This window comes from Thermobia domestica, chromosome 2 (assembly GCF_964235325.1).
Source record: "Thermobia domestica chromosome 2, izTheDome1.hap1.1, whole genome shotgun sequence".
In the NCBI taxonomy this organism is placed as follows: domain Eukaryota; kingdom Metazoa; phylum Arthropoda; class Insecta; order Zygentoma; family Lepismatidae; genus Thermobia; species Thermobia domestica.
This window is the reverse complement of record NC_137455.1, coordinates 15,179,727-15,207,017: the sequence shown is the minus strand read 5'-3', so window position 1 is coordinate 15,207,017 and position 27,291 is coordinate 15,179,727. Positions and strand designations below refer to the sequence as shown.

The 27,291-nt window shown below is 38.8% G+C and overlaps 1 protein-coding gene across 13 annotated transcripts in view; it reads left to right on the top strand.

The window, feature by feature from the left end:
• LOC145670574 (uncharacterized) overlaps positions 1 to 27,291 on the top strand; it is a 216,704-nt gene that overhangs the window by 124,924 nt on the left and 64,489 nt on the right. Inside the window, exons 1-2 of one of the 13 annotated variants that reach the window (XM_081739423.1) lie at positions 17,876 to 18,257; positions 25,408 to 25,558. The exons of 7 other annotated variants lie outside the window; for them this stretch is intronic. In XM_081739423.1, the coding sequence (XP_081595549.1) occupies positions 18,092 to 18,257; positions 25,408 to 25,558 (317 nt within the window). In that variant the 5' untranslated portion in view covers positions 17,876 to 18,091. Of the gene's footprint in view, positions 1 to 10,498; positions 11,048 to 13,614; positions 14,115 to 17,873; positions 18,258 to 25,407; positions 25,559 to 26,312; positions 27,072 to 27,291 lie in introns of those variants that run through there. 5 more of the 13 variants (XM_081739392.1, XM_081739405.1, XM_081739418.1 and 2 more) reach the window with 5 other exon arrangements.

Below are 27,291 nucleotides of genomic sequence, written 5' to 3'. Positions count from 1 at the left end.
TAAAATTGGAGGTGTGTAATTCTGTATTTGAACTCTTAATTAAAAATAGTGAATATCTGAAAACCACATAAATGTGAAGAAAAATACAATATATAGATAGACTTCATTTAGGTGATTCAGGTAAACCCATTTGTCATCCAGGCAGAACCCTGTAATGAGAAGATTCACTATTTGTCCACTAGAGCGCAGTGCTGCATGGGTGGAAATGTCTTTCTTGCTTTCAAGAAGTTGATATGTGTAGACAGTAAATAGAAAGATTGGGTTTCAAGATTTTTTTATGACAGCTACAAGATCTTGTACAAGATCTTTTATGGTGTAGATTGGCCTTAACTTTCTGGGACGTCTTGCTTGCTACCTGCTATCGCCCTCCCGCTGACATAAAGAAAAAACCAGTTTCGCCGCTTCCGAAACAACGGGTTCTTTTGGACAGGGAGGGGGAGTGCGCCAAAATACACGTTTTTAATGACGAGGTTCACTGTTTGTTATTTAAACGAGGTTTTTGTCATTTAAAGGCACATTGCCACGTTAAATGAATCTTGTAGCTGTTATAAAAAAAAAAAAAAAAAAAAAAAACTTTCAACTCGATCTTTCTATTTACTCTTTACATGTTACAACTTCTTGAAGGCAAGAAAGGTTTCTCCACACATGCAGCACTGCACTCTAGTGGACAAACAGTGAACCTCCTCATTAAAAACGTGTATTTCGGTGCACTTCCCCTCCTTGTCCAAAAGAATGCGTTATTTCGGAAGCGGCGAAACTGGTTTTTCTTTTATGTCAGCGGGAGGGCGATAGCAGGTAGCAAGCAAGACGTCCCAGAAAGTTGCGTATCGTTCAACTCCTTGCAAGATGGAAAAAATGTTTTATGACTCTTTCAAGACTGTGTATACACGGTGAAATATGGTAGGGTTTCAAGATTTTTTTTTTTTTTTTTGACAGCCAGAAGTTCTCCTAACGTGGCAATGTGGCCTTACACAGTGGTTGAAGGTTGCCTGCTCCAATTTAGTCTTCGCGAGCAGGTGTGCTGTTGACAGGCAGGGATTTTCCCTTCCCGCTATCAAGTCCTTTTCCAATGGGTGCGGTATAACGTCGCGGGGTGCCACCCTCATCCCATTTGTTTCCTTCGTTTCTGCAGATCGGATGGAAGATTTTCTGTAAATGCCACAAAGGAGTTGCTTGTGCACCAAAACAACCCCTGTGAACGAACCAGAAAATCAGCTTGACCCCTGCATTTTCAGAGCAATCTTGGAACATATCAAATTGGGACTTAATGCTGTGTGTTTGTTTGTGTTGTGAATAGTAAAAGAGAATGAACGCCTCTAGAGAGAGAGAGGGGGGTGGGGTACAAAACCATACAAGGTAGACAAAGGCAAAATTTTCACTTCATACTACATGTGACAAGTAGGGACCTACACAGCATCCTAATACAAGGTGGTGTGACGAAATTAGGTAGCACTGCGAGTATCTTGGAAACGAATTATCCAAGATAGATGGTCGTGAAAAAGTATTAGGAAGATCTTACTCCAGCAATGGATCGATAAATGTTGATAATACGTAGTATGTATACGTTTCAGATATACTACATTCATGTGATCCCAGTTCTCTTTCTTGATACATGACATTTGATCATTTGAGATTCAGAAATAAACACTTACACCTTCTTCTGAGAGATCATGTGTAACCCTGTAGCTGCAACAATTTCTAAAACAAAGGTAGCTAAACTAAAATTTACTGTTTCTGGGTACAACTGGGTAAAATTTACTGTTGTGTCTGGGTATAACAAACGGTTCTCCGAACTCGAAATATTTTAACAACCGGTTCTAACGAATCGGTGCAAACCAGCTGAATAGCACCACTGTTTATAAGCTTCATAAATACTGGAAGCAACGAAGAGAATCTTAAAAGTAAGTACTAACAATCAAAAATACATACCATGTGATAAGTATTTTCAGATGTGTTACTGTACACTATTGCTATTGAATAAATATTTTCTAATATAATTTACATTTCTAAAATATCATGTTCCTATTCTAAGTTATTTCTGAGTTGAGAAGATCATACCTTTACTAAAATCTGATTTGTTTTGTTTGAAGGCACACAATAAATATAAACACGTATTTCAAATAGACTATGATGAGTTTGAAAGCATTTACAAGCAAATGGCTGAAATCAATTGAAGAACGAGGTAGTATAATTCGAAGCAGTGACGTACGCAAGCGGTTCTGTGTTGTAACCTTACCTTCTACAAAGTACGGAAAAAGCTTGAATTTGACAGTTTTAACGATGAAAGATACCTGCGCCATCTTTGTTTTCTGCCCAATGAGATACAGATGGTGATCAGAAAAATGAAAACACCTGAACGAAATTGCAACTTACCAGATTAATATGGTGTCGGACCACTTTTCGCCTTCAGAACAGCCTTGATGCGACGTGGGATGGAGGCATAGAGGTCGTGAATGGTAGCAAGTGGAATTTCACACCATTCCTCGTTCAGGGCATCGGCCAGTTCTGTGAGAGAGGATGGAGGTGGAAATCGTCGCCGGAGTCGTGTTTCCAAGACGAACCACAGATGTTCAATTATGTTGAGATCTGGGGATTGGTCGAGCCAGGGGAGGTGTTAAACTTCATCCCGATGTTCCTCAAATTACGCTGCAACAACGCCAACTGTATGAATGGGTGCATTATCATCCTGGAAGATGGCGTCATTGTCCGGGAACAACATCCGGACCATAGGATGCAAGTGGTCTCCTAAAATTGCGACATAATCGTTGCCAGTGATTCGTCCGCTAAGTGTGACCACAGTAATCTACACCCCCCCAACACCCCCCTAACACCCCTCCAAATTTCTTTACACACACCCCTGGATGGAAAAGGAATACTCCCCCAAATCCAATTGTATCAATCAGTATCATATAGGTTATTTATTACATCAAGTTAAAAAAAGGTTTAGCGTTTAGGAAAGAAGGCAATATTCTTATTTATTTATTCCACTTCAAAATACGAAGCGACCTCGTTCTCATGTACGGATTCAAGAACCACACGACCTCATTGTTTCGGGGCGGTGTTTCGATTGACACAGTTGGCAAAACAGACCGCTGATACCTACCCTCCTCGGTCGTTTACGAGAAAAGAGATTGATGGACAGATGCAGATGACTGAAATTGGCAACGTTTTGAGCGGTCATTCACCTACCTCCTCCTCAATAAGCCTGCACCAGATTCAGTTGGTAAGTGCTACTCTGGAACAGGCTCGTAACCAGAAGGGGGCTAAGGAGGACCTGGCCCTCCCTAAATTTTTCATGTCCACTCCCGAGCTCAATACAAAATGCACAATTTAGATATTTATATTCATGGACCCCAAAGCTCTGTGGCTGGTTTCAAGCCTGCTCTTCAAGTGGTGTATCAAGCGACGGACGTTACAAGGATGTGTCAAGACGTTTTTAGAAATGAAGAGATCGATCGAAGTAAGAATTATATATTTTTTAGACTGAGTCTAGTGTTATGCAGGAACGCATTTGGCGCTAGTTTAATTTTTTGTAAAGTATATTTTTATTCACGTAAATTCATTGAGCGGAACAGGGCTCATAGCGAGTCACTTTTTTAACTAAAATTTACTTTTTTTTTTTTTCAAGTTGGTCACTAAAAGTTACTGTTTTGAGAGGTAAAATGATTTTTCGTGTGATTTATGTTTTGCATTGACAGTTTTCTAAGAAAAGTATAAAAACAAATAGAAAAAGACAGAAATTTGTTACTCATTACTCTTCTGAAAGCTTCAGAACTTGCTCCTACATGTGAAACAGTCAGCTTTATTCTCACTTCAGCTTTTATTCATTCTAAAGCACAGTGGACGGTTGGTGGATGCTTAAGCTCTCAAGGTGGTTTTGAGAACGCTTCTGTGTCTATTCTTTCTTCTATCATAATAGTCTTTTAGTTTTATCTCGTAATAGTTAATGCTCCGTTCAACGTTGTGTGAGGTTCATCAAGTTCGTCTTGTGTTATTCTTCTTGTATGTTCTTCTTAAGAGTAGGTGATGAATTTGAATATTTCACGTTTATGAGTACTCTTAATGCGAAGTTAAATATAATGTCTGGGATGAAGAAATTCGGAAATAACCAGAACTGGTTCCATTTACTCAGAAACTGTTTACATCTGCTAAGTCTGCTTACCGTAACTACAAAGCATACTTTGAAAACCTAAGAAAGAAGGAAGCTCAAAAAGAAGTAAAGAAGAAACAAAAGAACAAACAAAGAGAGAGGTGATGGAGAAATTGACAAAGAAAAAAAGGGGCATGATGAGATTTTGGTCACTTTTTTGTGTGCTTTTGACCATTTTTTGGTCACTTTTCCACTATTTGCAACAGATCAGACTATCATGAACCCTGGGATTATTAAAATTAAGGTATATTAAAGAAGACAAAACAGAAAGATAAAACATATTTGTAAATTGAAAAACTGGATTTCTGGAAAACAACTAAATCAATGAATAATTTTCTTATGAAAGATATTCAGATAACAACAGGGTTAGAATATTAAATGAAATGAAATTGGAACTATGTAAGTATTAATTACTAAACGAATGTGATTTCAGCGTGGGACGAGGGATTTTTTTCCCAATTAATATTTTGAAAAAAAAAAAAAAAAAATCACCCACTAAAACTTGCTGGGGTTAATAAATTGAAAAAATAGCAGAATTTTGCGAAATAATTAGACTACAATAATTCGTATGTAATCAATTCACATGTAATTACTAGGTAAAATAGTGGAGGTTAATTCCTAATACAGTGAAACCTTTCTTAACGAACATCTCTCAATAGTGGACATCTTCGTAAGAGGACAAACATTCTTATTTTTCCATGCCATAAATATGTGTGATGTGCTGTTATGTGAGAGAACTCTTCCTTTTAGGGACACCTCTCATTTACGGACAAATAATCGGTTCCATCGATGTCCGTTTTGAGAGCTTTCACTGTATTACTTAGTTTAATAATAATAATAAATGCTCAAATGTGTGAACTTACTTTATTGAACCTACCACTGCAAAGAGTTGATATTATTATTATTATTATTATTATTATTATTATTATTATTATTATTATTATTATTATTATTATTAGTAGTAGTAGTAGTAGTAGTAGAGTAATAATAATAATAATAATAATAATAATAATAATAATAATAATAATAATAATAATAATGCAATAGTTGCGTAACAAAATATACTGTTTTCTTATTTGAGTTTGTTTAAAAATTATATCACTATTCTGAGAGCACCCCCCCTTTTATTTTGAACACCCCCCTAAGTAAAAATTTCTGGCGTACTTACTGCACAGGACCCAGTGAAAACCATGATATGGTGGTCCACAGCATCACCGAGCCGCCGCCATGTTTCACAGTTGGGCGGAGACACTGCAGATTATAAGCTTCTTTGGGCGTTCTCCACACATAAACTTGGCCCGTGGTTGGGAATAGGGTGAAGGATGACTCATCCGACCATATTACACGTTTCCAGTCCTCAACGGTCCAAGTTGCATGGTCGCGGCACCATTTGCGGCGTGCGAAAGCGTTATGGTCCCTGATGAGTGGTTTGGCCCGTGAAACACGACCCCGTAAGTTCATGTCATGTAATTCGTGGCGGACTGTGATTGTCGACATAGGGTGGGGGAGGTGCTGATTGAGTTCCTCCGTCACTTGCTCCGCAGTGGCACGACGGTTCTGCGTGACAATGCGCTTTAATACCCGGCGTGACCTGTCACTCATGATTTTCTTCCGCCCACTGTTCCGCTTCCCCGATGTGGTTTCCCCGTGTGTTGTGTAGGCCGTCATCACCTTCGACACTGTCCCACGTGACACACCTAACACAGTAGCCACTGCCGCCACACTCACTCCACATAACCGCGCACCAAGAATTTGCCCTCTTTGAAAATCAGAGGTCTCCCATTTTACCCTACCTCCGTCTGCTGCAGCCACTGGACACTGCTGTTCCACTGCGCCTGACGTAGTATGGAGACCGACCTAACACCACCACCAGCGGTCCGGCGCTGCGGGCGCCACGACACCACTGCCAACCCATACATCTGACGTGTTGCCAACTACAGGTGTTTCCATTTTTCTGATCACCATCTGTATGTAGAAATATTTTCCTCTTGTCTTTGAATGTTGAAAGGTTTCGTTTTATTGATTTCTCATTCAGTTTCACAATAGTAATAAATGTTGTATGTCATTTTAATATTTTAAATACGTAATTTTAATTTTAATAACGAAAATGAAATTTTGAATATATAACGCCCTATATATATGTAGCAGTAATGAACTATACCGACAATGTTCATATGGACCTGTAGGGAAAAGTGCAAGTTTGAGATTTAGGGTCGTCCAAAAACATAGTAAAAGTACATTGCAATAGTGTTATTTCAAACACAAGAAACCGTGAAGTGGCGATCCATATTGGCGTAAAAGAAGTCACACATACACCATCCAAAAATGCATTTTAAGAAGACTCCATACCTCCACTAAAACGCGCAGAACAGACCTTCCGTTTTGAACATTTTTCTCAGTTACGACTAAAGATAGAACTATGGAGTTTTTTTTTTTTATTCTTCACAAAACATGTCGGCACAAATCCTTCAGAACAAAAATTTAAAAATTTTCATCTTTAATGAGTCAATTTGGTATAAAAATGGGAAATAAACGTCATTTTCACATGCAATTATCTCCAGAACCCTACATGCTAATAAAAATCCGTTTTGAAGGAATTGTGCATTGATTTTTGCACTTGACATTCGCACTATAACTTGTAAAGTCAGTTTTGATATATCGATACTGTACGTGGAAAACGAAACCCTTGTAACAGCGTAAAGTTTCTCTGCACTGTAGCGACATCTTGTGCTTAAAGTTCGACAGGGCCTAAGCCCCACCCACAGTAGAATTCGGAAGGATACAATAAAGTAGTTCGCGAGGGAAGATCCGCATGCGACGTCTGCTGGCAAGGAAAAGCAGCATTATTGTGTGTATTGTGAGACACGTGTAATATTTTTTGACGTGTGCATTTCAAGAGTTTACTGAAGTCCCTAACATGAAGCCAAGGAAGAAAGTAGGGATGTATCTACATGAGCGCAGAAGCAAGGCCAAAATAAGAAAGAAGGGGTTCATTCTGCAACAATGGAGACAAGAGAACATGCGAAGGTAATATTGTGTATATATATTCTAATAATATATTCTATAAATCTATTCCAATATTTTATATATATATATATATATATATATATATATATATATGTACTTGCCCTAGTTATTATTAAATTATCTACCATTCTGCTACGGAGAATGTTGAATATGGGTCGTCAGAAAGTCTTCGGTATTACCTTGAAGGGGGCTGCCCTCACCCTTCTTTTCTCTTCGCATACTTTGAACAATTCGAACTGGCTCTTCTATGCGCCACGGCAATCGTGTCATATGGATGGATTTGTAGGCTGATGGGCACTTGATGCTTCTATGTTCGAGGCAAACAGGTTTTCAGCATTACCCCCTGCAAGCAAGTGCCAACTTCTACCTCCCCCCTCAGCGTTGCCAGATCTAGCATAATGATGCTAGATCTAGCATAATTTGCATGTCTTTAGCATCTAGCATCTTGCTTTTAGCATCCTGCCAAAATCTAGCATAATTTCAGCAAGTTTATTAAAAAGCCGCAAAACCTGGAGATGAGAAAGAAGTAGGTCGTGGGAAGAAAAAGAACGGCAGAAATATATCCTCTCCCATTGATTCATACAGTCGGTAAACCATACAGGAGTCTCATTTTCCGAAGTAAGTTAGAAACGGCTTTGGGCTTTTTTTTTTTTGGTTCTCTAATCCTCTAACTGCGAGGCATGGACGCAGCTACGGGGGCCATTCTCCCCCGAACTTTTTGACAACTTCACAATCTTTATTTCTGACTTCATGACCATCTTTATTCCTGAAATGAAAGGTCCGAGACCGACCAAAAATCTGCCCCCCGCAGACAATTCTCAACTCCACTTATGCTGCGAGGTAATTTTCTTTGAAAATATGTAAACAAACACTTTGCATTCATTTATACGATATATACGCCATTGAGTCTGGCAACGACTGCACTAGTTTAGTTGAGTTCAAGCTTTGGTGCGTGAAGTATTGAGTTCTATCCACGCATTCTTGCTCTCTGCGTATTTTAAGTTACGTTATCGTATCTCAACTTTTTTTCTTTTTTTAAAAAACTCCTGAATTAGTAATTATGAGGATCTAGCATAATTTGACCGGATCTAGCGTAATTTCGATCAGGTTTTGGAATAATTCTGAGCTGTGAGTCTGGCAACGCTGCTCCCCCTGCCCGTTGCATTTCGAAGCAGATATATGCGAGCACACAGGACAAAAGAGGTCTTCGCCGGGATTTCACGGATTCTCGTCCACACCACAATTTCCGCAGCACTCGCCCCACACAGAATAGTTTGTTTCACCCCCAAGTCCAAGTCCAAGACTTTCTCGTCAGCTGAGCCGTTGGCTTCAACGTGTAGAATGTACGGACTATTTCCTGACTCGGATTCTGACCATTGCGGCGGTGCAAGGGATTTTGGCTGAGAGAATCTGTCAATCTCGTGACGTATCTGCTACGTCAGTGATAAAAGCCACGCAAATAACATCTCAAAAATCACGCCCTTTTTACCCCTGTTCCTCGGTTGTAAGTTTTCTCGCTTGTATGACTGAGCCTTAAGCAATGTATCGTACAATGGGTGCGCAAGGGATTTCGTGCAGAATGTAATTCCCAGACATAGACCCATCAGAGATTCCCTGATATGCGGGTGGGTCCAAAGAGTTAGAAAAACTAAGTCTCGCCAGCACTGAACATGGTACTTACAACACAGTGGCGTATTTAGGGAAGGGGGGAACTTCCGGGCTTAAGCCGCCCCGAAATCTTATTTACTATAGTAAAGTACTGTATATGAAATATCTTGCAGAATTTTTACATTTTCAGGCAAAGCACCCCAAAAAAGTTAGCAAAGCCCTCCGAAACAAAATCGTAAATACGCCACTGTTACAACATAAATCTCGCTTCGTGGAATCTAGAAGAAACCCACACACACGGTAAATTAGGATTCATATGGATATTTTATATCGAAATAAATAAAAAGAATTGATAACGAATGAGAGAGAGAAAAAAAGGAACCAATAATAATAATTATGCCAAACGTTAGTGAGGCTCCTGGGACAAGTCGATCTGCATATCTGCGTTTTTCTCTCTGTCTGTACCTCGCTACAGGCCGCAATTTTGAATCCTTTGACTTGAAATTTTAAGGACAGAATCGTGTGAAATTCTAAATTTGCTGTATAGATTTTGGCGGCGATCTGACTACCGGAATTTCTTGAGTGTACTAATACTTCTGGTTTCAGTATTGATCTACATAGACCAAAAACGACAAAAGATAGAAACAGGAGCGTCATTTCAGATTTTGCTTGGGGGGGAAACCCCTTGATATAAGTAAAATTTCCCGTATTTCACTGATTTACTACTACTTTATTGATAAAATCTATAGAAATCTCAAACTCAGGGGGGCAATTGCCCCTCCCTGCCTCCCCCCAAATGACGCCCCTGGATAGAAATAATCGGTTTTCTGCAATAATGGTAATAATAACAACAATAATAACTCACCCGTCGCCATCAATGGAATTCTACTGGAAGCCAGCATTCTACTGGAAGGAAGTCTTCGATCATTTTGTTTCGCCGACAAAAGAGCAAGATGCTGCCTTGTTGACTTTTGATTCTTCTCATACTTTTCGGACGCTTTTGGAAAGAAGTAGTTTAGGTGGGGACTATTTGTTCTATTTTGCTTTAGCTCAGAAAAAAATGGAAGCAATTTTACACGTTTTCTAGAAGAAAAGATAGAAAATGTTACACATTCTGAGGCTATACACAGCCAAATTCTCGATCTCAAAGGGAAGAAATGAAGTGATATTGATTTTTGTCGACTCCGTGTCCGATTTTGCACTTGGTTAGAATTGTCAAAAGATCGATGAATATGACTAAATTGTCGTTATGCCCATCATTAGATTGTTGGCTTGTTTTTCGGAACGTCAGCGTTGCAGTTGCTTCTAAAGCAGTAACGTGCTGCGCTCTTGTAGCAATGTCGTGGACTATTTGAAGGAAGCAAACTGAAACAGGATTGCAAGTCACGCAATAGTTTTATTCAAACGAAAGCTCAATAGGCGGAATAAAAGGTGATAATTACAGTGTACGATAAAAAGTATTTTAAAAAGAATAATAAGAAGAAATGTATTAGTAAGATCTCTCATGACTAGCACCCAATTAACCGGCAATCGTAATACCGAAACAACGGCACTTGTATTCTTTATCGATCCGCCTCGGGCAGGCAAGTCCAGAACGAATGTTCCACACAATAACTTAGTCGAAGCGGCTCATTGGCTGAGAGGGATCACGTGAGTTATTTTGCACGCTACGTGGCCGGAACTCGCGCTAACAATCTTCATTTCGTAAACGCAAATACCAAATAGTTGAGCGTATGCCGGAATACTGAGAAAGCATTTTACAATCTGTGTTCACACCATTATGGCTACTCCCGCAAAACGTAAGAAAAACGTTCTCTCTCTAAAATTAAAACTTGAATTACTAGAGAAAATGGAGAGAGGGGTCAGCAGATCGAAATTGTTGGAGGAGTATAAAATTGGAAGCTCAACTTTATACGACATAAAGAAGCAAAAAAGTCAACTCCGAGACTTCATTATGCAGACAGGATCTGCAAAAACTGCTGAAAGTAGGAAAACTATACATAAATCTCGGTGTGAAGAACTGGATCGTGCATTGTACGAGTGGTTCGTCTTGAAAAGATCGGAGGGAACGCGTATTTCTGGACGGATGTTACAGGAAAAAGCGAAGGAATTACATGGGAAAATGAACGTGGGAAGTGAATGTGGATTCTCTGTTGGGTGGCTTTATCGCTTCAAAGAAAGATATGGAATTCGGTTCGGTGTATCAAGTGCCGATGAAGTGTCGATACAAGTTCTACCGGTGGAGTCACGAAACATAAACAGGTAAGTTCTCAAAATATATAGTTCATGTTCAATTATTCGGTAAAATCGTGCATTAGGAAACCACTAAGTCCCTTGTTGCCGGTTAGGAGAGAGAGCTTATTGTAAATTGAAGAATTCAGCCTTCTCCGCTAGTCTAAGGGTAGCTCGGGGCAAAAAATCGCCTTAGCCCTCCCGCACGCGACCAACCAAACTAAAAATGCTCTCTGACTACACTTGATATTGGGATCACACAATAATTCTCCTAATTCACTTTTTCTTCAAGTGGTAAAGCTTGATTTCAAAATTGCAGTCCATAATTTAAGTTTTAGTACAAGATAAAACACCAAACTAACTAGTAATCGATTGCATGCTTGACATATCCTTATTGTCCTATCATAATAACTGCAAATCACAATGTTTTTGGAATTATATCGGGATGTGCATATGTGTAGAATGAATCAACAGTCTGTTTCTTTAGAATAGAACGTTTAATTATGAATGACAAACAGTCAAGCTGTTGTCTAGAGTACTATACTCGGACATTTTGTAAATCTCTTAAATCGATGTAGGTTTAATGACCCCCCCCCCACAAAAAAAAAAAAAAACTCGAACTAAAATTTAACTTTGTGGGCTCTTTTGGCTGCAAAGGTTTTTACATTGTCGTCAAAAGATAGTCTTTGATGGTAACTTATGCTCTATGGATATGATCCTAAGGTTGGTGAGTCGTTATTGTCCTGTTAAGTTTCTGAGATAATTTTTTATGATCTTTAATTTGCTAAAATTCATTTCCTTGCCTTATAGTGAAAATAAATATTTGCCCAGTTTTGCACCCCCCTCAAACCGTCGCCCGGGGTACAAGCCACGTTTAGCCCCCTTAGTTACGTTACTGGTTAGGGCGCACGCATTTGGTGGATGGGGACTCAGATTCCTTTCCTGGTAAGAGATTATTGAGATTTAATCGGAATGCAATAGTGCTGATTTCACTTCAAACTGTATCTCATATACCCTAGGCCAGCGTTTCCCAACCTTTTTCAACTTGGGGCACACTACGGGTGTAACTTGAATTCTCGCGGCACACTCATAGATATTATTATTTGTGAATATAAAATACCGTGGTATTTTTTTCTATGATTAATGATCTTTCTCACAGAGAAGAAAGCTCGATCACTGGTTTTCTCCCGTGGTTAATCATTATGCTTACTTTTCATTCTAATTTAAAAATAGAAAACAATTCAATGATATATTCGACTCAGGTTTGCAAAACTACGCTTTCTTTTTCGAAAACTGTAGTCAACCTTTCACTAAGAAGATAGATCACTAAATAACAAACGAACAAACAAATCTCTTTTACTTTTAAAACACAAATGTAGGTAATTTGTATATATGTTTGCTTTGTCGAAAGTATTGAATGATATTTTAAAATTTCAGGTTACGAAATAGTCTGAAACAATAAAGGAGCAACAATGGTCATAACAATGATAACAAATACTTTTTTCAACATTAAAATTGTATACGGTATGAAACTTAAAATTATAGATTCAGAGTAGAAGTTCATAATAATATGAAATATAAATTTACATTTTCCCTTATGTCTTGCAATCTGATTGCTATAGAATTAATAATTTTGTTTCGATTTCCCCGCGGCACACCATCGGCCCATTCACGGCACACCGGTTAGGAAACGCTGCCCTAGGCACTGACAAGAGACGCTAAAATAAAAGCAATACGATGAAAAACTCATTTGAAACGGTTCAGCCATTATTCTTGGCAAGAAATCAAACCCTCTTCATCTTCTAGGATGATACAAATTGCAAAGTGAAATGATAAAATATCACTTTGACCCAAATGCACAGCAGCGTCTGCAGGACTTGTAGCAGAACGGGGCAAAGTTTATAGTCCTTTGTTTGCATATGTTGAATGGTCTTTTGACAAATAAGGCCCGCTGCCCATTCCTTCGGGCGTCTATGCCTGAAATCCTAACTTTTCTGTAAATTTAGTCTGATATTAGAGATTTTTTTTAAATATTTATTTTCATATCGAATTTGGACCCTTCCCAAATAAATTCCTGCGGACATCCCTGTATGGTGACCACCTAGGATGATGTAACAGGTATTTTTAAGGAAATGTAAAAGAACAACTTTGGGCCCCCCATCCCCACCTTGTGGACATTCATAATTATGTTGAAGATTCCAAATATACCAAACCAATATATCCAGCTTTCTGAATATTCAAGAACAGTAAAGTGCTGCGCTCTTGTGGCAATTCCGTGCACTATTTGAAGGAAGCAACAATCAGGATTGCGAGTCACAATATTTCTACTCAAACAGAGAATGAAATCTCAACACAAAAAGTAATTTTACATTTTAAAGGAGAAATTAATAAATCTAGTGCTTTTTAATAACCTAAATATTACTGACAACCCCATAACGAAGTGTCACAGAGCAAATGCAATAAAGTATTTTCATTTTCACTCCTACCCCTTTTTACCATTGTATAAACGGTAGTCTTGCAAAACTGTGGCGCTACTGTTGGAATGGATCAGTTTTCCGTTAGGCCGTAACCAGCACTGGTGGAATATTTCGAAATGACTAAATAATTTTGTTTGTTAGTAGTAATCATAAAATGTAGCGGTGATTATCTGTTTAACAGTCCAGTAGTGGAAAATTCCCTTGTTTTATGAAGCAGAACTTACTATATTGTAGTGAACAATGCCATCGTGTTTTGTGCAAGGTTGCCGATCAGGATACGGTGGGGCTACTGGTAAACATTATTTTACCCCACCAAAAGACGAGAACGAATTTCGTAAATGGGCAAAAGTTATTCCAAGAAAAGGCACACCGTTGTCACGATATAGCCGGATTTGTGACTCTCATTTCTCTGACAGTTTTTTCGTGAAAGCCGATACATTTATTGTGAACGGAGAAAGAGTTGAATTATCGAGGGATAAATGGAAACTAAAAAAAGGTGCTGTCCCCCACATTTTCCCAGATCTAAGGAAACTGCCATCCCGTCGCTCAAAACAAGAACCTGCTGCCAAAAGGAAGAGAAATGAAGTCCTGTCGAATACAGACATGACAAGGAACAATCGGTGAGTAAGCCTAAGATATTTAATTATTAGCTGTTATTAAAGTCAATTAACCGCTTCGCTGGGTTAAAATAAGGAAAGTTAATAATGTGTTCCGTTAGTCAGTCACTTTTTACTATTTCTAAAGCACTCTCTGAGATCGGTCATTTTCAATCATTATATATATATATATATATACAGTGGCGTATTTACAATTTTGTTTCGGGAGGGGCTTTGCTAACTTTCGGGGGGGGGCTTTGCCTGAAAATGTGAAAATTTTGCAAGATATTTCATATACTTTACTATAGTAAGTAAGATTTCGGGGGGCTTAAGCCCGGAAGCCCCCCTAAATACGCCACATATATATATACTCCTCCCCCAAGTTGCGAGGCTGAATTTGGATTTAAACGGAATCAGAAGTATCACTGTTCATCTCAGCGACCCCGAAAACTATGGATTCAACACTAATATCAGTCATTTTCGATCATTTTTATATATCTCTCCCTCCCCCAAGTTGCACCGTCAAAGTGAAATGATAAAAATCATCCCAAGCCCGAACCTCATCTATTCTGAAAATTTAATCGAGGTCGGTCGGTCGGTTCAAGAGTTATTAAATCACAAACATAGCCACTTTCAGTTCTATATATAGCAGCTGAACCTGCGCTGTTTATACAGCGCACAGTTCCAATATGAGCGTGAATCTCCTTCCCATTTCTCACTAGATCTGTGCAAATTCTTTTACGGACACAAGTAAAGGACAGGAAGACTCTCAAAGGTAGTGAATTGCTATAGACAATCATATAAATGTAGTATTTTAATATATAGAATGTTGGGGGGTGAGTTTGTGGCAAACTTAGATAAGTAGGGTGACCAGACGTACTGATTTTCGCAGTTCAGTACTGTTTTTCAAAGAGTTGTCCTGCGTGTTGCGAAGACGCCTAGAAAATTGACAAAAGTCCTTCTTTTTTAAAATATCGTGCGAAATGTCCTGAGTTAACTTATTTGCAATATTTTAATGTTTCACTCAACATTTTGAATCACAGGCACTCTTTTTCTGAATGATAAACCGCTATGTTTTTTAACACTCTTCAAAAGACTAGGGAAGGAGAACAATCAACAAATCATTGTTTTACAACATTTTTTTTTTTTTTTAACTGAGAAGGGCTTGTTGAGATATCGGTAAGGAAGGAAAGGTTTCTTTTTCAACTGATGACAGTGATGCTAAGTAGAAGTTCCCTCGTGCCAGTCTAAATTTTTATCTCATTTCTTAAAATAATACCACGCTCCGAGAATCGATTAAAAAAAAAAAAAGTCTTTAGCTAGGGATGCGCACGAGACGATTCGAGACAGGGTTTTCCTGACAAAATTCGAGTCGAGACACGGCTCTTCCAATAGAAAAATATACATTTTTCGAGTCGCTGAGACATTACTTTTACAGCACATTTTCGAGTCGAGACAGCCACAAATCTTGTCTCGTGCGCATACCTATCTTTAGCCCAACATGAAGTTTCACTCGACATTCAAAAAATAAACCACTTAGTCAGTATGAAAGCATTTGGAATTGTGTTGAATTCCTTCAATACTTTTGTTCAGTACTTTTTTTTTTTTTCAAAAATGAATGATTAAGTTAAGGTTAACGTTAAATGAAGTAAGGATATGCGTATTGCCAACGCAGTAAACTATCATACCTAAGTATACTATTATATTTCTGTCGTACTTTTCGCTTGTTAGAATCTGGTCACCCTAAGATAAGTGATAGATGATACCAAATTGAAATATTTTTCTTATAATCCCATATTCGAGTACGCCTCATTGTGGGTCCACAAACCTTCGAAATTTTCCCAGCTTGCAATAAGGTTTTCTCATTCAGATTAAAACAAAACGCCTGCAATACCCATCAACCCGCTATACGTAGCTCTTCTACTGGTTGCTTTTCACAAGGATATCAACCTTAACGTCCTAGTGGCAATATTAAACTAATAGGGTCAAAACGACGCCTAAAATGTGGAATAGAAAAATAAAGACTTTTTTTTTGTGAAATTTCAATGAGAACTGGCAAATTACACAAAATTTGGAGTCGACCAGCGAAAACGGCATGTTTCTAGCACTTGTGGTTTTTCGAGATCTCAATATCGAAAGGATTGGCCACAAACATCCGTTAGTCAATCACTGTTTATTATTACTGAAGCGTTCTCTGATATCGGTCAGTTTCGATCATTTCGATCCTGATACCAAGATAAGACAAAAAGTATAGACTAACCTGGGAGTATGGCCATTGGAATATAAATTCAAGTAATCGAAAACTCCCTCTTAAAAAAAAAAAAAAAAAAAAAAAAAAAAAAGTGGCAGAAGTACGGCAGGATTTTTTGAAATATGGATATTTGGATAGGACACATACTAGTTCCTAAGTGAAGGCTTGACTCAGCTGCGGTGTGTCCCATGGTTTTGGAACTATAGACCTTTAAAGTTCAATTTTTCGTGTCTTCGGCAGCCTATAACTCCGAAAAGAAGCATTTGTGCACCCAGGTTGGTGTATAGTTTTTGTCTTTTGGTGTCAGGAATCACCTTCCAAACGTTGTCGGTGTTGTTTTGAAACGCTCTGTATAATAATTTACAACGTGTTAACTTGTTATACCCTGGAATACTTAATGAAGGCTACAGATACTGTCTTTCTATTCCAGCTTTTTTCGTCCCTTATTGTCTTACCAGCGAGGTAGAAAGTTGGCTTCACATTCGGGAGTGTGTGTTCAAACTTCGCTGCCGGCAATCCTGAATAGATTTTTCAAGGTTTCTTCCTCAATCACATCAGGTTAATACCGGGCTGTCACCATAGAAATAAACTTCTGGGCGGTTTCTTTCCATGTCCTTTCTTTTTTTTTCACCTCGAGCTGAATCTTATGCGCCAAAAAGCCGTAAATAAGTTTTAAAAAAGAAAAAAGAAAAGAGAAAGAAATATAAAAACTACTGTGCAATAATGATAACAGTTCCTCTCACATGTAAAGAAAATAGGCCTAGAATCTTTGAGGAAAGCTTTTTAAATGTTTACATTTGCTACCGATAAGGTTAATTCTTCTTCTCTTGTAACCAGAAATATCGTATTGATGCAAGTAAAACCCTTATTCAATTAATGGTTTTAGAATTTAGATTTCGGGTCTTTTGGTATTTATGGCCATTTAGCCCCTTACGTATGAGGAATGACGTCAATCAGCGAGCACACTAGCCGGGGAAAGGGAAGGAAGTGGCTGGAACCTATAAGTTAGGTACCACCCCGGCATTTGCCTGGTGTGAATGAGGAAAACCTAGGAAAGCCTCATTCAGGATTTCTGACCTGAAAAAGCCTTTTATACTTTTTCGACCGAGTGTCTCCACCGGGAATCGAACCCGGGACCGCTTGCACCGAAGGCAAGAGCGACTACCCTACGCGGGGCCACTTTATTCAAATAATATGGTATGATATTTTCTGTCACAAATTTCTTTAATACATCCGATTTTTGAAGTGATAGCTGTCCCTCCCTCCCCCAAAAAGTGTATAATCTGCTATTTTAATTCACATAGGGCATATTTTCTGGATTGTACTTAGAGTTGTCGCACTGCATTGAGTTAGGTTGCATTTCCAAGCAACTTATCTATTTGTGAGCAAGAGAGAAAAAATCAATATGAATGCAGCGTGCAGTGGGAATGCAGTGACTATCAGAGAATCTAATGCAGCGCTGCGCAGAACGAGAGAAATAACGCTTGTTGCCATCGGCTGAAACTACTTTCCTTCCACGTTCACGTTACCTTGAGAGAAAACATGTTCCCCTCTTGAGTGGGCGAGTGGAATATTACTCCCCTCTCCCACATGAGAGCGGAATTTTCACTGCCGCAGCATGAACACTGCACTCCCTTCTGCTTACCGTTAGACGAGTAATCGAGGTAGCTCTGTGCAGGAAAACAACTTGAAAACTCTGTTGTTTATCACAACTTTGGCGAAGAATTTCAATTGTATAATTTCGCACAACATGCCGCTTCGGTTTCGACGTGCATTTCTTAGAGAAGAAGAGGAAATCCTAATCGACCTTGTTGCTCAGAATCCTATTTTGTATGACATCAACCATCCAGGATACAAGGATAAGGAATTTCGTGGTGCAGTGTGGCAGTTTATTGGACAGACGTTGGGTAAACAAGGTAAGCACTACCGGAAAAACTTAGGTGTAATACTTTTGTTTTGTTGTGGAGAGGGTATAAAAATTTAAGAACTATTATAAAGGTCAATATAGTAGAGTCAGTGGCGGCGGTAAGGGCCATGATGACGGGAACTGGCTAAAATAGTTATTTCCAGAAACAATATTCTGTATGTTCAGGTCGGGAGATCCCATTTCGATTTACGATAGAAGCAAGGGCACAAAAAAAAAAAAAAAAAAAAAAAAAAATCTAGGCGGAGCATCTCCATGCAAGGGCGGCGATCCTGGGGGGCGAGGGGGCCTGGACCGCCCCAAAGGTCATGTAGGCTCCCCTATTGTATTTATGACTATACAATATTTCGCATAATTTGAGTGCAATTTGTCTTAAAATCTTCATATATATACCGTCTGCATCTTAATTCCCCCCCCCAAAAATACAGAGAAATTGGCGCCCTTGTCTCCATGGTTGCTATATTACGCCTGATATTTCTAGTATTTAATATGCATGATTTGCTATATTACATATGGTCAACATCCATATCGCCACTATTGGTTCAAGTACAAGCTTATTATTATTAACAGAATTCGTTGTTTAGAGATTACAATAACATTGAATAGAGCTAGTAGATGACTTGAGTTGATTATAAGTTTAGCGTTCGTTTCAGCAGCGAGAGTATATGTGACTTGGACCTACAACTTAATGTGGAATGTAAACCACATGAGCTCCCGCTGGGAATCGAACCCAGGTTTCCCACGCACGCTAAACGCTAGCCATGAAGGTACTCAATAGTTGAAAAATAAGGAAATGCTTGTCGTACGTGAAAATTAATTAATTCTAACATAAAAATAGCATTATCTCCCTTTTCTTAAAAAAAAAAAGAAAAAGAAAAAAGAAAAATAGGAAAGAAAATAAAAATGAAAAAAATGAAATGAAATCTTTGAGTTTTACGTCCCACGGTTATGCCGGTTAGGCTAAAGGAGGCGGTGATAATGAGTAATGAATGAAATGGGGGAATGAAGGAAGTGGGAGGAAACGGGAGAACCCCGAGAAAACCCACGCACACGGTGTTTGTCCACCACAAAGTTCACTTGGCGGGGGCTGGGATCGAACCCGGGACCCCAAGCACCAGAGGTGAACGCTCTACCACTGAGCCACCGCGGCCCCGAGGAAAGAAAATGAGTAGCAAAGTTATAATTTGGAGAACATATTATGGAACCCAGAGATCTAGAAGGGACTATGAGATCGATTTGAAATCTTTCAGTTTAACGTTCCGTTATTAAAACAAGTGAATAATGATGGTTGGTGGAATGAAAAAGTGGAAAGAAACTGGAGTACCCCGAGAAAACACACGGACACAATGTTGTCCACCACAAACTTAACCTGACCGGGGATCGAACCATGGACCCCATGCACCAGAGGTAATGAGATTGATTTGAGAAAGGTGTGGATATGGTGTTTATGACAGAAAGACTTCATAAGTTCATAGTCATATCGTATTTCTTAAGTGTAAATATGTATAGACATGGCTCGAAAGTTTTTCTTGTGATCTAAGGATCAGTTCTGAAAACCATGCACCACAATAATTGTACATAAACCATATAAGCCGTTCCTCACCACATTATCTCGCCTCCAAGAGACTTGGATTACATGGTCATACTACCGACTCTGGCTACATTTAGTTGTAATGCTACTAATACTATTATTACTACTAATAATATCAGTAATAAAAACAATAATTACCGTATAACAACACGTAGGCTTACGTATTTGGCCTTAAGAGCCTGACATACTAAAAATACAAAATTTACCATTTTTCTTTTGCCTGTTTATTCATAAGTGAAAGGAGATAATGAAATGCAGCTTACCACAACCATAGATAATGTTATTCTACAACAGAAAATATGAACCTGAAAACGTTTCAGTGTTGCCAGAACGACTATTCCCAAAAAATCTAAATTTAGGCAGTGACATGAAGAACGAACTCAACTGCATTTGATTACGTATCATGTTGTTTTAGAATCCTGTGAACTACTTTTTAAATATTATTATTTAATTTTAATAACTGTATGTTAAAACTATTTTGTTTATTACAAAATAATAAACTATTATTTAAAAAGTAGTTCACAGGATACCAAGGCAAGATGATACGTAATCAAATGCAGTTGAGTTCGTTCTTTATGTTGCTGCCTTAACTTAGATTTTTGGGGAATCGTTATTCTGGCAAGTGGCAACACTGTAATTTCTATGGATCCTAACACTGATAATTCTTCCGGTTCATATTTTCTGTTGTAGAATAACATTATCTATGCTTGTTGCATTTCATTATCTGCTTTCACTTCTGGAAAACAACCAAAAGAAAAATGGTAAATTTTGTATTATGTTTAGGAAGTCAGGTTCATAAGTTATAATAACTGGCTTAAATACCAGAAGCTTACCTTATTGGACAGGCTATCTTTAGAAGGTAGGCCTAACAGAAATCAAAGCAGTGAAAGCAATATAAGAGAAGGTTTACGAAGCAGCAGTAAGCCTATGTGTTTTGTGCCCATATGTTTTGTAGTTTTAGCATTGAATTGCCGATTGTGTACCGTTCTGCATGGATGAAACTCATCTAATGATGTGCAATTGATGTTAAGGGTTAAGGCAAATTGCAAACTTAAAACTTTATAATTAATTTCTTATAATTTGTTTTTAATTCACCCAAGCAAATAGATATCAGAAAATTGAGATTGCTAACGTCAAGAAAAGCTTGACACGAGTTTCATATGTGAAGATAATCTGGCGTCCGGAATTTTTCAGGCCGTGTATATAGGTATTATTATTCCTGTGCTCTTTATATTCACACCTTTTAATACTAAAAGTTGTTAGAAGGATAATCCTGCCTGTTTTATTATATGGATGGGAAACTTGGTTGCTGACGCACATTATAGTCAAATAAACACGGATTGTGAAAAATATTTGGCACTAGAAGAGCTGGACAAAGAGGATTTTTTTTTTTAAAAAAAGCTACATACTGCTGTACATTGTAATTGGTACCCATTATCGCACAGATGTAAGTCGAATTGTGTAAGATGGTCGTTGACAGTGTTTTGGATGGTTAATACGAGCATGGTGCGTATAATGTTAGTTAGGAAACTTGGAGCAAACAGACCCCTGACTAGACCAAGAAAATGGGAGGATAATACAACATATAAACAACTGTTTTAGAAGGTGGGAGTAACAATTCAGAATTGATTAGCTTGACAGCATGGTTGCTGATCCTGAGGGGACGTGGCCCCCTTTAGGATTTGGATACTTTTTGTTTAGATGTTTAAATGCATATCTGAAAGCGAAACACATCTCCTCGAACGCCCTCTTCCTTCCCCGAAGTTTTCACAAGTCGGTGCCGATGCTAGATATAATCAGTGCTGTACCGTGGAAATCAGCGCCCGGGACGAGGGTATATGACGGCGCCCCCGTACATAATGAGTGATGTCGACAGAATAACAACGAAGCGCCCCTATGGCTGGCGCGAAGCGTAAGAACATTTTAAAAAAATAAACGTTGCTTTTCCTTAATTTCGAACACTTTTTGTTACTTTTTTCCTTCCATTTTAGGTATGTGCACGTGCATTTTCCTAACATGAGTAGTTAGAGGACCATTTCCTAAAGCAGGAAGAGGATTTAAGTACTACTAGTTTGTACTGATAAAAAATATTCCAAGTAATTTTTCTCTCTTCTCTGCTTTTCTTTTTCCTACTGAATTTTGCGCCCCCTTACTTCGGCGCCAGGGGCTGTCGCCCTGCCCGCCCCCTCCACACGACACGGCACTGGGCAGAATAAAATCTAATGAAGTTTTGTCTCCGTCGGTGAATTGTCGGGTTTCTTGAGTGAGTGAGTGATTTTTAACAGCTGGTAGGCGACCCCATAATCTTAAAAAAGAATAATTCATTCCATCAATTCTTCCATTATCATTCAATTGCCTCAATCATCGTCTCCCTTAGCCTAAAGAACATAATTGTGGGACGTTAAACTGTAAGATTTAATTTATAGTAGTAGTTTCATCTTAGTGTGTGGTGTAGCTCTTGCACATCATCAATTTTTAGGTTTACATAACATGAAGATTATCTCGAAAATTATGCATTAAATTTTACACTGATATGATTTTGTCCATCTCAGTAAGATGTACCGACAATATATACATATCATCTTTGGCCATTTTTAAAAAAATTAAACCAGTGCCGTGCCGTGGGAGGACGAGCAAGGCGACGGCCCCGGGCGCCTAAGTAAGGGGGCGCAAGAGAAGAAAAATTTCTTGGAATATTTTAGATCAACAGCAGTATCTTTCAATTTAATATTTAATTTGACCAGGGTCGGATTTCGCGCCAAGCATGGTGGCGTTTCGCGGCTGGTCTGTTGACCTCACTCATTCGTTAACGATTTGACGAAGGGTCATATCTCAAAATTTCACTTTTTCAGATATAAAGAAAGAAATATAATTCCACAGAGGAGGAAAAAATTAAATATGCAATAATTGCTCATATATTCGACATACTTATTATCTGAAATAGGTGACGAATTATTACATATTCAATTGCTTTCCTGTCTACGTAATTATTATTTCTTTCTTTCTTTGAGTTCGAAGAAATGAGACTTTGAGATACGACCCTTCGTCAAATTGTTGATGGTTAGGGATGCGCATGAATCGAGATTTAAGCCTGTCTCGAGAAATGTCTCGACTCGAAAATGTTTCTGTCTCGACTCGACTCGGATTCGAGACAAGACGTCTCGAAATTCGAGTCGAGACAAAATATAAGAGTTAAAATATACGTACACATCAGCTAGAACATTGTGACTACCTACCTAATTGTCAATATGTCCACCTTTGGCACGGGTAACAACGGCGACGCGTCTTGACATGGACGCAATGATCCTTGGTAGGTTGCTGGAGAGAGTTGGCACCACATGTACACAAACTGGTTACCTAGTTCCCGTAAATTTTGGGGAGAGGTGCGATGCACTCTGACGTCACGTTCAATCACATCCCAGATGTGTTTGATTGGGTTCAGATCTGTCAAATTGAGGTGCCAGTACATCACTTGGAACTCGCCCCTGTGTTCCTTGAACCACTCCATCACACTCCTGGCCTTGTGACATGGTGCATTATCTTGTCGAAGAATGCCATAACCGTTGGGAAACATGATCATAAAGGGGTGTAGTCTGCAAGCAGTGTGCGATACGCCTCGACCGTCATGATACCTTGCTCCATCTCCACTAGACAGATGGATTCTCACGTGAATGTTCCCCAGAGCATAATTAACCCGCCACCAGCTTGTCTCCATCCCACGGCACAGGTGTCAAGGAGCTGTTCCCTTGGAACACGGCGGATTCACACTTTCCCATGGTCATGATGAAGAAGGTATCAGGATTCATCAGACAATGTAACGCTCTGCCACTGCGCGAAGGTCACGTGTTCATTTCAGTCGTAGTTGTCAATGTCGTGGTGTTAACATTCGCACATGGATGAGTCGTCGGCTGCGGAGCCCCATCGTTAGGAGTGTTCGGTGCACTGTGTGTTCAGACACACTTGTACTTTGTCCAGCGACGACTACTTTGTAAAGTCTGATGTTAGTTCCGCCACAGTTCGCTGCCTGTCCTATTTTACCAGTCTGGCCAGTCTAGGACGTCCGACATCTGTAATGAGGTGGGGGCGTCCAACCTCTCGACGTTTGGACGTCGTTTCCCCTTGGTTTCGACACTTGTTGAAGAAGACACCACAGCACAACTCGAGCACCCGAAAGTCCTATAGTTTCCGAAATTCTCGTGCCAAGTCTCTGGGCCATTACAACCTGCCCTCGGTCAAACTCAGATAGATCGTGCGCCTACCCCATTCTACACACGGCCAGCACTTCACTAATTAAGTGAATTGAGCTGATAATTAAATCTTGATCTCGAAAGATTAACTATTAAGTTTATGCGTTCTGTATCTTTCTGAAATAGTAAATGCTGGAATTGGTTTCAAGGCTGTTTCTGAATGAATTTCTTCAAAATATTAAAATCATAGAAAGATTTTCGAGACATTCGAGTCGAGTCGAGATTTTTACGAGCAGTCTCGACTCGAATTCGGTTCGATTCGAATCGAGACTCGAGACATATCTCGACTCTCGACTCGTGCGCATCCCTATTGACGGTACGGGGGCGCCGTCATATACTCTCTTCCCGGGCACTGATTTTCCACGGTACGGCACGAAATTAAACGCTAGCAATGTAGAATTGTGTTTTGAAACTACACTAAAAATCAAGGGTACTGCTTATACATTGTTAGAGAATATGGTGAGTTATTCTTTTTCATTCTTTCCATGTCAATATTCGAAGAAATTTTATTCAAGTGCCATAAATTACTCGATAATTTTCAAAATCTGAATAAACAGTGCGAGTTTACAGGTTTCCATATAGCATATCCCGTGACATTCAGGCTCGCAGGAGAAACTAAGATAATGGAAATATTCACGGGATTCCTTTGCTTTTCAATGGGGCATGCCTGTCAGAGTAGAAACTTAAAGGATAATAGAAATATTCATGGAATTTCTTTTGTATTTCAATGAGATATGCCTGTCACAGTAGAATCTTTTAAAGATAATGGAAATATCTACGGGATTTATTTTTGGTTTCAACGGGATAACCTCCACGGGGCATTACTTGGACACCCAAAAGCAATCTTTTAGTATTAGAGCAGAGAGTCCATAAATGTTCCACAGGAAGTATCGTTTCCGGGACATAAGCAGAAATGTATATTGCCACATGATATCATGTGAACTTTATTCATAAAAAAATAGATGTCCCATGGATATCCAAATATCCCATGACTGATGCCCCATTTTAAAAAAATAATCTTTGTTATGTTAGTCATGGTGTCATTTGATAAACATGTTGAATATGTTTGTATAAACATGTTCAAAATGTTTGTCTCTGCTTTAAGAGTTACCGTAATTATGTCCTTTGTTTCATTGTTAATATAAAAAAATAAAAAAAAAACTTCCGCCATTTGAAATCTACCTTTCATGCTGCAGTTCTGGTCTTAATCGCTGGAAAATCGTCTGATAAAACTATCGTGGATTAGTACTGTATTTGCGTGTTTCATGATGTTACATAGTGTGACTAGGTACCCTGCTTTACAGGTGACGTGTGTAGGCGTAGATGGAGAACGTTAAGAGATGCTTATAAAAGGGTAAGAAAACAGAAGTCTGCAGGAAATGTTGCGGCACTCAGAAGATATTGGGTTCACGAGCATAAAATGAAATTTCTGGATCAGTCTGCCAAGAAGAAATAGTGAGTTGTCTGTCTCTTTTCCGCCTTTTTTTTTAAAAAAATATATTTAATCTGCAATTATTATTTGAATATTTCAAAATTAGAGATTGCACACTAAACTCTTTGGCTTTGCAGTCCACGAAGGGCTGTGACCGGCCAGATAACTTTTCATATAAATGATGTATGATCAATATATCGGCATTATTTTGACCTTCCCAGAGCTCCATACCATTTACTTTAAGTAGCTCTAATTATCTAACAATGCTTGGTCAATATCAGACGCGGCTCGTGAAAAAAAATCACACTAATAATTAAAAGTTCTATCGCTTTTAATTAATGCAATGTATTAATTAATTGTTCCAATGTATTATTCTAATGTATTAATTGTTGTATGCAGCAATTAGTACAGTAAGAAAAAATTAATTTTTACCAGTGTGACTTCCCATACGAGTCGCCTCTGGAACGCCAAAATTCAGTGCTTCCTCCGGAATCGAACTACGCGCACCAAAGGCAGGCGGACTAAGCATCACTACAGAAAAGAAACACACTGTTTTACTGGCCTAATAACACAGTCTTGGCTACATTAGGTTAATGGGACAGAATTTGCGTTTGGATAGAATAGACGTGCTAAAACAGAATAGACAAGGCAAGATCTTCTATCCTCAAGAGAAAGAAAAATAATAGTGCATACAAATTTAGTTGTATTGGCAACCTTGATTGTGAGCTCTCGTGGAAAGCAGTTGCTGTTGTGCGACTAACTTCGTGACACTTCGCGACTTCCTCTTCTTCTCTTTCGCGGGCGAGGAGGTAGTAGTGGAGCTGTGTTGGAATCTGAAGTTGGCAATCGTTTTTGTTTGTGTGTTGCAAAGCCGTTACAAAAAGAGTACCGTTATTCCAAACTCCATACGCACTATTGTGTATACTAAAGAATATTTCTATTCCATTTCGCGGATAATAAGCGAAGATAGTACATTATTTTGTTTGTGGTTTTAAAAAGTGAGAGTAGGGGACACTAAGAAAGTGAAGGTGAATTAAGTATGGCCAGCAACAGGAAAAGTGTTGATAATGAAATGAAATTTGGCAGGCGGCGTCTGAAAAAGTTGTGTTTGAGTGATAAAATTGAGCTGCTGAATACTTTAGCGAAGGGTATAAATGCGTCTGCTGTGGGACGACGTTTTGGCATAAACGAATCCACCGTGAGATATATTAAAAAGGCGGAACACCAGATAAGATTGGCAGCCGCTAAGAATATTGGTCCTTGTTTGACTTGTGCGGAGGTGGCATGTGATCAAGATCCAGTTATTGAAAAGATGGAAAGTGTGTTAACACAATGGCTTCTAATTCAATTACAAAAGGGTCTTTTGGTAACAGAGGAACTTATTCGTAAGAAAGCACGAAGTGTCTACGAAGATGTGGCGAACGCAGAGAATTTACCTCAAAGGCAGTTTTCCGCAACTAGATGCTGGTTTAATGGTTTTAAAAGGAGGTGCAAAATTTTGGTTGCGGAGGAACCTTCGCAGCAGAACATTGACAGGTTTTTCTTTCTGAGAAACAAATTGTTCAGTTATTTCAAAATAAGAGTTACGGTTGATTTATATTATCCGTTCAGAAACTTAACGTTTTAGAAACAGCTTGTTTTAAGTTGAATGCAAGAATCAGTACTGTTATGCTAAGGTGTGTAGTGTATCTAGCACTGAGCAAAGTAGCTGATTAGAAAAATTATCAACAGTTTTGTTAGACATGTTATGTGTCTG